Here is a 12,562-nt window from a genome sequence, read left to right as displayed (position 1 = left end):
TCCAGAGTATAACCTTCTTACCTTTGGGATGTTAAAATTACCTTTTATCAGACAGTTTTCAACTTTTTAAATGTTCTTACTTAATAATTTTAACATTGATAATGTCACTTTAGTCTCCACATTTGGGGAAAATTTTACCTTCTGTAAAATCTAAGAACGGGAACCACTAGAACATGTACAAAGCCATGTTGCTCTGATTTGCAGTGAATGCTTTTTAAGAAAAGCATTTCATGACCACAGACCAGGATATCCAAACTTCTGGTGAGGAGGATTTTTTCCAAGTCTTGTGATCGACTGTGGAAAAATAATTGAAGCCCCTTAAGGGTGTTGAAGAAAAGGTCTTAGGGAGAAAATACCCAGAGCCAAAGTGAGAGCACTGTTACATTTCTCCCTACTCGCAGGTGAGGAAAGAGCAACAATTTTGTACATACACTTTGTAAAATTTCTCAAAACCACACCTACATTTCTAACCCTACCTTTAAAATTCCTGCTGTTGTTCTCAAGAAAACCAGGATCACATAATAGAAGCTTTGATACAGGTAATAAACCAAACATCCACGTACCATGCTTAGAGCAGTGTCTGTTCCATATAAGTGCTCAGCAACTATTAGCTTTGATGATCACTGGAAGAATTAAATGTCTGCCTCCCAAACCTTCTTCATATATAAAGCAAGCACAGTGAACTGACTGGACTGTAGCTTTAATTGACAGACTTAAGGATAGCTATTAATATAAGAATTGCAATATGAAATTAAATAGACTCTTAGGCTAAAAAATTACAAGTTTTAAAGATTCTCCAGTAAGTGTATTTTGCAAGCCTTTTGTATTTTATGTTTGATTGGTATACACTGGAATAAAGAGAAAAATGTTTATATAGACTCAGTTTTGAACACTGAACTGTTATCATCTTAAGATAAATTCAGATTTACTTTATTTTTAATTGACCTTCAAATTGCAGCAGCTCACGAGGTTTAGCTGTAAGTGTTCTTGCCACCCCACCCTGTCACTGAGTCAGACATACACACAACACATGTAAACAGACACAAACAAGTCTTTTATAAAGTAAACAAGTCTTTTATAATGTAAATAATCGTTCCTTGTTGAAACTTTTTATACCCAGTTCCTGTCTTTTCTGAAATTGGGATATTCATATTTATAGAGAACAATATTTATAAAGTAAAGAGTTTCTCTTTGAAAACTCAAGCAATTCTTGACAGCAATAGTTTTCTTTTTGATCTAAAATGCATGGAATACGGAAGGCCAAAAGGGGAAAAATCACTTCAAATGATCAAAACAGAAGAGCACTAAAAAATAATATATTTAATAATGTAGAGAGAAATTTTTAAAGTACAGTTTCTTTTGAAAATATTGACATTCAAACAAACAGCTTTGGACTCACTGTCAAAAGCTTTCTCAATTAAAATTTAAACATGTTGGTTTTATTGTAGGAAGATACATTAATTCTTTGAAGTCAGAATGAAAGGGTTGCACAATTTAATTTTTATATAAATGACTGTTTGAATATACAAAGTATCAAATATAAACAGTAGTGTAACAAGAAAATAAATTGGCAGAAATAATTATTCAACCAGTAGCAATAATTAAGACCACCATTTGAAAGATCTTCTATAAACAAAGAATGGAAAAATACTGTTATAAGTTTTTACAGCACACAATTGAATTCCACTCTAATTCATTACTATTATACTTCCTTCTTCTTCAGTATTAGTGGACCCACATTATCTCCTGTCAATTCATTGTGTTTATTATGTGAACCATCACAGGCAGGAAACTAAAAAGGAAAAAAATTACAAGTGTTATTCTTTAAATGATTCAAGAAATAGAAATATTTGTGACATGCTCTTATAAAGAAAAGGCCATTACTTTGGGGGGATAGCTTTCCTGAGTAACAGATATATTCTCTATCTAACCTAAGTACATTCCAATACTACAGCAAATCTAACAAATTTAAGTATTTAATTATTTGGTAGATTTTAAATAAAAAGCTTTGGATGATTCCAAACAAGTCAATACAATAGTTATAAAAGGACATCAAAATAAGCTCTTATTTTCTATAAAGCTCTAAATCTGAGCTCACCTCATTACTTATTTTAAATTTTAAAAGGATGTAATTTAAATTCAAAATAAATGATTTCATAACGTTTTCTTACTATAAAACTCATGCACACTTTAACACTTAAAAAATACTTTAAAAATATTTTTAAAAACTTACTCATAGGTAACAATAATTAACATTCTGGTATATTTTTTCCTCTGTATTTACTATGTACTCATTTTTTTTAAGCAAAATTGACATCATACTGTAATACGCTTTTCTAGCTTATATTACATCATGCTCCCATGTTATTAAATATTCTTTAAAAAACATGGCTTTTCATAGCTTCCTAATATCCCATCATTTGTATTATACCATACTTTAACCATTCCTCTATTATCAGATATCTAGACTGTTTCTAAGATTTTGTTATTACAAAGGATGCGATGATGAACATTATTGTATTTAAAGCCTCAAATAGCCTACGATCAAACTAGATCTCATCAACTACTTATAATTTATCACTCCAAACTACTCCTTTTTTGGTTTATTATTTTTAATTGAAGTATAGTTGCTTTACAATGTTGTATTAATTACTACTGTACAGCAAAGTGATTCAGTTATACACATACATACATTCTTTTCTTAAAAAATATTCTTTTCCATTATGGTTTACCATGGGATATTGAATAGTTCTCTGTGCTGTACAGTAGGACCTTGTTATTTAGCCATCCTATATATACTAGTTTGCATCTGCTGACCCCAACCTCCCACTCCACCCCTCCCCCAACCCCTTCCCCACTGGCAAGCACCAGTCTGTTCTCTATGTCCGTGATTCTGTTTCTGCTTCATTGATAGGTTCATTTGTGTCATACTTTAGATTCCACATATAAGTAATATCATACTGTATCAATATCTGTATTTCTCTGTCTGACTTACTTCATTTAGTAAGATAATCTCTAGTTGCATCCATCAAACTCACTTTTAATTTCCACATTAAAAATCATCCGTAATTATACTTACCATTTACTAACTCATACTACATACAAGGCACTGTACATACATCGTCTCACTAAATCCTCAAAAATTTCTGTGATATTGATATATTATCAGATTTTAAAACACCTGACGATCAGAGTAATAAAGATTAAGTAATTTGCCCAACCAAGTTTCTGTGCTGGTCTAACTTTTCTAATGTAGGAAATATAGTGATCATTAAGAGGCGACCTTTAATTTAGAGTAGACTTTCAGTGCTGAATACTATGAAAAAATCCCTAATCTCACAGGACCACAAAACTGGGGATTTAAGAAGCAAAACCATTTTAAATGCACAAAATTTTAGTGGACACGTAAATGGACATCTTACCGTCTTAGAACGCCAACACCTACAATAAGCTGCTTTAGTAAGACACAAATCTTCAATGTTTATCTCATTCACCACTTTGGGATTTTCCTTTTGTATTTTAAGATTAATCAAGCTATCCTTCTGTTGCTTTTTCTTCGGGAGAAATGGACGAACCGCAAGGTAGCCAAGTAGTGCAAGTACACCAAGGAAAGGCAATAACCGAAGCCATTCTGAAACTAAACATGTACAGATTTGTTAAAGTCTGCGTGCTCCTGTAATAGAACTCAAATAGGGATGGATTGGGAGATTGGGATTGACATGTACACTACCATGTTTAAAACAGATGACCAACAAGGACCTACTGTAAAAACAAAAAATTAAAATTAAAAAAAAAAGAACTTAAACAGCATGTCTCATCTTTGAGCTTATTCTTTATCTATTCTTCACTTCTCACTTTAATTTCTTAACTAACTTATCTGTAAAACTGTGAATAAGGCACCTATACCTAGGACCACCTTATTTTATTTGTGGGTTGACTTGAGACTTTTGAAACTGGAAAACAAAATTTTCAGAAATGGGTCCTCTACCAAATATCCTATAATTATCCTCACTAAGTATATTTGTGTTTAGTTTTATTTCAGGAATTATGATCACCATAATTATAAACTAAATTCAATGTGATATATTTTATAGGTTTAGAAAACATTTCCACCATGTCTAAAAGCATACAACAGAATATCCCGTAATAGCTTACCACTGATTTATAATTTCAGAAAGAACATGTCTTCAATGCTTTAATTTACATTTTTTGGTAAGGCATAGTGATTCCTAAAGAAATACCTAAATGTTGTGTAAAAGCTATTTTAAAGAGCTAGTCGAAATTTTCACACCCTGAATATTCTCATTAGATACATCTTAAAGTGTTCATGAAAGCCTTCTGTAGTACTCAGCACTGTCTTAGGGGGATAGGGAATATAAGTGATATAAATGAAATTTATGTCACTTATAAATGATATGTTTCTCCTATGCCTGTGGAGACAAACACACCAGAAGCCAAGATAACTGTCTCAGCATGCATTTATCAAATGTTGGCTAGTACCCTGCCTCTGCTGGGCTCTGCAGGGAATCCTTTGCCTTTAAAGAGTTATCACCTGTCATCCTTCACTGAATGCTAACCTGATATCTTGCTAATAAACACTATGTAGAAATAGCTTAGTGGAGAAAAAGAAAAATTGAAGGTCATGTGCTAAGGCACACTAATAAATATTAATGATAAATGAACAGGCTATGCTAAGAGTGCAACTGTATTACCTCGTTTAACACTGTGTTAGTTTAAACAACTGTATTTGGTAGGCACCATTATTATTCCCATTTTTCATGTGCGTAAACTGTAGCTTAAGCAGGTTTAGTCCAGGACAGTAAGTGCAAAGCCTGTTCTCAATCACTATGAATGAAATTCAACAGATTTAAACGTTTTTTGTTTTTTTTTTTGCAGTACGCGGGCCTCTCACTGTTGTAGCCTCTCCCGTTGCGGAGCATAGGCTCTGGACGCGCAGGCTCAGCGGCCATGGCTCACGGGCCCAGCCGCTCCGCAGCATGTGGGATCTTCCTGGTCCGGGGCACGAACCCGTGTTCCCTGCATCGGCAGGCGGACTCTCAACCACTGTGCCACCAGGGAAGCCCCCAGATCTAAACTTTTATCTGTTCTTCTCTCAGTAAAACTACTCAAAGACTGGCTTAATATTAACTCTTCCAAAATGAAATTATTTTTGATACAACACCACGCCAAAGGTTTGTTATGAGTTGTGGACGAATCAACCTATTTACATATGAATAGCACCTGTAAGAGTGCCTGGCACAGAAAGGATACACAATAAATGGTAGTTTTTATTAAGATTATGGAGATTGGAGCAACTCCCCTGAAAAAAATCTTTTGCTAACTAAACCTGACAATGTCATATAGTAGAAATCTTCGGGGATATAATCTTTTAGTCACCAGAATGAAATTCTGTAACGGTAAGATCCTGCCAGTCAAGCTGACTGTTCTATTCTCATAACAAGAGTGGAAAGACTCCACAGAAATCTTTTTTTTTTTTTTGTGGTACGCGGGCCTCCCACCGCTGTGGCCTCTCTTGTCGCGGAGTACTGGCTCCGGACGCGCAGGCTCAGCGGCCATGGCTCACGGGCCCAGCCGCTCCGCGGCATGTGGGATCCTCCCGGACCGGCGCACAAACCCGTGTCCCCTGCAACGGCAGGCGGACTCCCAACCACTGCGCCACCAGGGAAGCCCCACATAAATCTTTTGAATGAATTAAAGTTCTGGAAATGACAAAGCACTGTTTCTTGTGGGGGAGGGGTCTACCTACAGATCTGCGCTGTCCAATACAGTAACCACTAGCCACACTGTTTTGATTTGTACCCAGGATTCTGTTTTACTCAGGTATGGTAAGATGACAGACATGGAGACAACTGCGTTGAAAGAAAAGTTTACTTACAATTCCCAAGAGGAGGGGGCACACTGTGCCACCCAGGACCACATGGGGAAGTACGAGGCTTGGTCACAGGCAGAAGGTAAAAGGGCACAAGCTTTTAGTGTGGTTTCTACAGAAAAGGCAAGGTAGGGCAGAGTAAACATTTAGGACTGGCTGGCTTGAATAATTTCAGTGGGCTCTGGGCTATAGGGGTGGTCCCTAGTTGTCTCATATCTGGCCCTGGGTGATTTAGGGCAGGGAAAATACTGGCTTGGTAAGTGAGAGTTAGATAAAGGAAGTGGTTGGAGTGTAGGCTTTGGATTGGTTGGTTTGCATATGAAAAGTATGCTCACAGGCAAGTAGTTTACTATCTCCTGGCATTAGCCAGTCCTTGGAGGGGGCAAGTCCTCCCTGGCCAGCATGGCCCCCAAGTTGTCCGAGTATCATAAAATATAGAAAATAAAAAACACAATTAATACACATGTGGCTATTTAAATAAATTAAGTAAAATTCAGAAGTCAGTTTCTAAGACATACCAGTCACATTTCAGCAGCTCAAGGGCTACATGTGGCTAGTGGTTACCATATTTGACAGCAGAGAACATTTCTATCATCACAGAAAGGCTTCTGGATAGTGCTGCTATAGACCAGTGTTCCTATAAAGTACCATCTCTATAACATGGCAAGGCTACTTTGACAGTTTCAATTCCCACAAATATCCCATCCCTCATGTACTTGAAGCCAGCCAAAGCTACTTATTACCCAGTGACAGGCTTCCTGTGTCCTTTGCATAAGGAATTCCTTCTGTCTGCCCTGCCTTTCTATCTGTGGCCTGACTCACGTGGACCATTTAAAACAGGGGTCAAATATGCCTCCTCCAGAAATCTTTCTTCATTTCCCAAAGCAAAATTAATCACTCCCTCCTTTGCTTCCAAGCCCCTTTTCCGAAGTTTCTTTTATCATACTACTGTTATCTGTTTATAAAGTTGATTCTTCCATGAGCCTGTAGGAAAAGGAGCTGTGTACTACTCTTCCTGGCGCAAAGTAGATACCTCATAAATGTTAAATGAGTGACTTAATGAATGTAGAGCATAAATGTCAGTCCCCTTCTCACTCGCCATATTGTACTGTAATTATTTATTTATACTTATTTTCTAGATCAGGCAATAAATATCTTAGATTGTTATTGGCCCCAACATCCAGTATAGTATCTTGAAACAGTACTTATTCAATACATGTTTTTTGAATGTAGAATAACATTAAGTATTATTATGTATACTACAAAATTAAAAAGTCACGAGAGGTTAAGTGACTCAAAGTAAAAAAGTAAATGAATGAGAATGTAAAGATGAAAACATTAACTTAGATTCTTAAGTTTAGCATTTCCTAGCTTAACACACAAATCTCAGGGAATAAATGGTATTAATACTGTTTTAAAATCTACTTCAGAAAACATTGTCCTTCCACACTTAATTCCTTGGTAAAACACTACTCTATAGTAATACAGTGATGAAAGGTACTATTATTTCCTACAACAAAGTAACAATTTATACAACAGTCTTGTTTAATAAAATCTACTTTTTAAAGATGACAAACTTCAATTTAACTACAGAAAAGATAATAAAGGAAAATAATACAGTCTGTAAAGCTCAATTAAATCATTTTAAGTACATTTATTAAGGCTGATTTTTGATGAATAAATATTAAATACAGAAAAATCAAACAAGAAATTAAAAAAACAACCTTTAAGATTGGCTATTTCCTATGAACCTGTTTGATATATACTGAGCTACTGCAGATATATTAGGTACTGTGAAGGGAAATCTATTACCTACTAACTGTTAGGTATAATGTATATTTTGTACAGTACACTTTTAAATTGTTTTAGTATTATCAGAAATAGCATTTATTTTACAAAATTTGAAAATTTAGAAAAGTTGTAAAAAACAAAATAACTTTTAATCCCACCATTCAAGAGTTGGTAACATTTTGTTGTATTTCTATTTTGCTGTATTTTTTTTCCTTTTTAAAAAGGTTGCATATAATGATACTATAAAAATAATACTGGCAACTTGACTGCTGATAATTTCATAACTTTTTTTATGTATCATTATGGGTAAAACATAGAAATGACTTCATTTCTGAACCACAGAAAGATGAAAGTAAAATATTTTTAATGGATGGCATTACTATTACCACTTAAAACCTAATATACACTATTCAGGACCAAAGGGCCAATAAAATGAAATTAATAATCAATTTTAAAATCTTTTTTCCACTCACGACTATAAATACAACAGTGTCCCAGTATTTAGAGCACTGCCTGGCCCATAGTAAGTGCTCAATAAATACTTGATGACTTGAGGAATTCTAAATTGCAGAGTGGTTACATGGAAGAAAATGTTTTAATGACATCAAAATTGTTCTCCACAAAGGCTGGTATAATCTTAATTACACTGACTTTTAAATACAGTCGGTCTACCTAGGAAAAGGGGAAAAAACTTTTACAACTTACAGTAACTATGTAAATATATTCCCAAATTCTCAAAAATAAAAGTTTTCTAAAATAAAACTCTTCAATCTTTCAGAAATAACCTTTATTATTTACATGTTAATAAATGCAACTCTTTAGTTTGAACTTAATGATTTATTACCCTTTCTTATTAAGAAAACTCACCTTTTGTTCTATTTGTTTAAAAAAACAATTGAGGTAAATTTACATACAATAAACAGATCTTAGGTGTTTAGCTCTGACCTGTGACAATTAAATATACCCTTGTAGCCTCCACTGAAAATGTGTAAAAATATGTAAAATATTTCCATCACCCCAGAAAGTATTCTCCCGTCCCCTTCTAGTCTATCTCCCCACCACTGATTCCTATACCCGAAGGTTTTTTCACTCAATATAAAATTTTTGAGATTCATCCAGTGATTAATTTGTTCCTCTTTATTACTAATCAGTATTCCACTCTATGAATATACCATAATTCCTTTACCGACTCTCCTGTTGCTAGGTACTTAGGTTGCTTACAGTTTGGGATTATCATAAATAAGGCTGCTATGAACATGCTTTCAACTCTGTTCCATTTCTTAAATTCTTTGCTCAAAATTGGCCCTTTCTAGAGCTAATGCCCTTGAAGGGTCAGCTCTGACATGTTTGTGTTACTCTGGGAAAAATATTAGTCTTATTTTTATATTATTATTATAGTCTTAGGATTCATTGCTTTGTCTTTAGGAGCAAAACCATTACGTTTCAAAGCAGCTACCTAGTTTAAGTGGGGTAGAACTACTATATTCAAAGTTTCATAGCTAGCTTTTAAATCTAGATATAAACTTTTCTGACTTTTGAATGGAAAGTTTTGTTATTCTAGTTTAAAAGTTTATATGACAGGGAAAGCTTTTTTAAAAGTCAATGTATTTGAGTACATTATACTTCCAAAGGGCAGAATTACACTAATTTACCTTAAAAGCCTCACTCTTAACAATGTAACCTAAACAAAGATAGATAAGGCATTTCTGATAGATAAGGGCTATCTATAAATACTGTATAGTAATTAAGGATCTTCAAGTGTTTACTAAGAACGCAGAGTCATCATGAGAGAGTCCATTGCTTTTAAAAAACCACTGGGTCAAAAAAAAAAAAACAAAAAACCACTGGGTCTAAACAGGGAAGGAAAAACAGGCAACAATAATGAGAATTGAAACTTTTTTTTTTGCTCTAATTGTCATAGATAGAAAATGAAAATATTTTTGGTCCGGTAGACATTTTAAACAATTATATTGAAAAGTTATCTTCCAGGTTTTAATTTCAGCAAAAAAAAAAGTCTAAGATGGATTCTACAAGAAGTTCATTCAAGAGAGCCAAATGTCATTAGCTATTACCATCTAATCAGGAGGCGAGACCCAGAGAGGAAATTGGTCATTGCAATTTTTTTTTCATAGTGCTCCCAAACAGATTCTGCAACTGTTATATGCTCATTATCCAGTGCCAAACAGACTATCTCATTTTTGTCATAAAGTAGTTATTACAAATACGTTAACGTTTCCTAAATAAATGGACATTACAATGAGAACTAAATTGTCCCATCGTAATGGGACTTAAGTTAAATATGCACTATAAAGATATTTATCAGAGTTGTCATTATTTCTGAGAATTGGTCTTCACATTAACTATTTAACAGCTTTAAAGAAGAAACTACTATAAATTATTGATTCAAGAGGGAAAAGGTTTAGGTTGAGTTTCCTTAATGCCTTTAAGGAATTAGGAATCTCTGAGAAGAAAGACAGTAGGAATCCCTGAGAAGAAAAAAAAAAAAGGTTTGAAAATCTTCTAATCGCTAAATCAAATATCGTACTTTCCAATCTGCTTCAACTATACTCTGTTTACAGAAAATTGAAATGAATATAAAACCTGCTACAATCAGAATCAACACACATAATTCAGGTTTAACTGGACTGAGGTGGGAGCAAGGGGACTTTTTTCTTTCTTGACTATTAAAAACTCAGCTGTTAATTTATGCAAATATTTAAGGTAAGTTGGCAACTGGGAACAAATGTCACAAAATGATCATATCCTTTTGACCTGGTATTACCATTTAGTGAATATATTCAAGGGTATAATTCAAAGAAGGAAAAAAATAACAATTGGTACAGAGCTACTTACCACTGAACATTATGAATAAAATATATATATAAAAACATTCCAAATTTCCAGCTGCAGGGGAATGGTTAGGCCTACTGTGATGCTAATCTATAATAAGATTATATACATACGTAGTTATTACAACAAGATAAGGAATACATTAAAATATGTAAAGTACTTCAATAAAAGAAATGATAAGGGGAGAAAAAGGCAAAATTTTACATAATTGCTGCAATCTATCAGAATAAACTAGTAAAATCAACAGAAGACTCTGATGTTTACAAACACATGATTTGAAAGTTTTTTCATTTTGTTACTTTTATGTTGTTCCTATGTTTAGATATTTCTTTTTAATGTTTATTACTCAGTTACCACTCTTTCTATTCAATTACATGCTTTCTATCAAACCCCTTAACATCTAAAAGTGTTAAAAATCTCACAATCCATTTGTCAAGAGCAAATGTCTATGACCATTATGCAAAGAATCTCTAGATTTAGAACAGTCATCTAGTTTATCACATTTTAATCTATCCACCTCCAGACACTGCTTTTTTTCTTTTTTAATCTCTGAGAGGGGATAGCTCTCAAAGCACCATTTGTTTGGTAAAGTATTCTCTAATTAAAGAAAAAAAATTTCTTGAACATGGAGCTAAAATCCATGTTCAAATAACTATCACTAATTTGGCCCTAGTTGTCTTTTGGTCTACACAGAATAAATCTTATTTTTCTTCCGCTGGTCAGCCTTCCAAATACTGTATTTTAAGTCAGCTACCATAGATCTCCAGACTGCTCCAAGCTAAGCAGCCCTATTTACCTCAGAATTATCTTAATTCATGCTTACATACCCTGGTAGTCAGGACATATGAATTCAATGTTTGCTTTATTAATATGTTTTTCCCCCCCCCCATCATCCTAATCAGTCCCTGTGTCTGGTTCACCAATATCCCAACTTACATTGTAAAGCTCAGAACCCAACAAAATCTTCCAAGTGTTGACTGCATTCTGGAAATTTTCATCCTTTAGATGTGAAATCCCGAGTTCTGGGTTCTATTTTGTAAAGGAGGGAACTTAAGTACAGGATGTTACATATATTCATTAAATTTCATTTTCTAATTTTTGGTCCATCATACTAGCAAAGGTATCTTTCTTTCAACTCCAGGAAACTAAATTGCCTCCAGGCCCGTAGTAATGGAGGTGACCTCAAATGACCCCATGATAGGTCAACTCTCTCCTATAGGATTGGAGTTTATTTTCTAATTTTGTTGCTAAATAAAACAGCAATACATATTATGTGCATGTCTGTGTTTCTCTCCCACACAGTCACACCCACACGACGTGGGTAAAACCCAGCCAAGAGCTGGGACAGTCTGATACACAGTGCCTTAGATAACGATGACTTACCCTGCTTTAAACAGGCACACTGCAGGGAGCGATGGAGATGAAAGAGATGGGCCCGTTCCCAACTCAGCACCTTCTCTGCAAAAACCTGGTCTCTCGCCACGTAAAGATACTGGCTACAGCCACGAGGATAAGCACCCCGGGCCGCCAAGTACCGAGAGGTGGCCTCACACACGCTCCCAGGCAGCAGCGCCGGCGCACGCCCACCTCCCTCGGGGCGCAGACTCACCGGGTCACGAGCCATCCGCCAAGCTCCGCCCCGCCCCTCGGCCCGAGGGTTTTTAGATGCCCACCCCCACCCTCCGCCTTGGGAAGCTTACAAGGATGGGGACTGGGTGAAGGCAAAGATTACCTGTGAGCTGGGCGAACCCGGTAATGCTCTCGGGGACTGGGAGCCGCTTAAGATACGCGGGGAGCTGCACCTTCACGATGCGGGCCACGCTCTCCAGCACCATCCTGGCCAGCGCCGTCCGCTCCTCGCCCGACCCCCGCCGCTCTCCGGCCGAGCTGCCGCGCCTGCGCCGAGAGCGGAAGCGGCCGGCGGGCGCTTGCAGCCCGGACCGGGCGGGGCGGGGTTGCGGGCACGCGAAGAGAGGCGACCTGCCCGGCGCCGATTGGCAGCGGGCGGGTGACGTGCGCGCGCCCGGGGGA

At 36.0% G+C, this 12,562-nt stretch overlaps 1 protein-coding gene across 1 annotated transcript; it reads right to left on the bottom strand.

Moving 5' to 3' along the window:
- Positions 1 to 694: 694 nt before the first annotated feature.
- On the bottom strand, positions 695 to 12,485 carry CISD2 (CDGSH iron sulfur domain 2). The gene is made up of 3 exons (XM_060012067.2): positions 12,264 to 12,485; positions 3,423 to 3,637; positions 695 to 1,792 (listed from the first exon to the last, which is right to left on the bottom strand). Exons 1-3 carry the CDS (start codon positions 12,364 to 12,366, stop codon positions 1,703 to 1,705), a joined length of 408 nt encoding a protein of 135 aa, XP_059868050.1. The 5' UTR covers positions 12,367 to 12,485; the 3' UTR covers positions 695 to 1,702.
- Positions 12,486 to 12,562: the final 77 nt, after the last annotated feature.

The sequence above is a fragment of the Delphinus delphis genome, chromosome 5 (genome assembly GCF_949987515.2).
Source record: "Delphinus delphis chromosome 5, mDelDel1.2, whole genome shotgun sequence".
Taxonomy (NCBI): Eukaryota; Metazoa; Chordata; class Mammalia; order Artiodactyla; family Delphinidae; genus Delphinus; species Delphinus delphis.
Note: the sequence above shows the minus strand (reverse complement) of the source record. Positions and strands in the feature narration are given on the sequence as shown.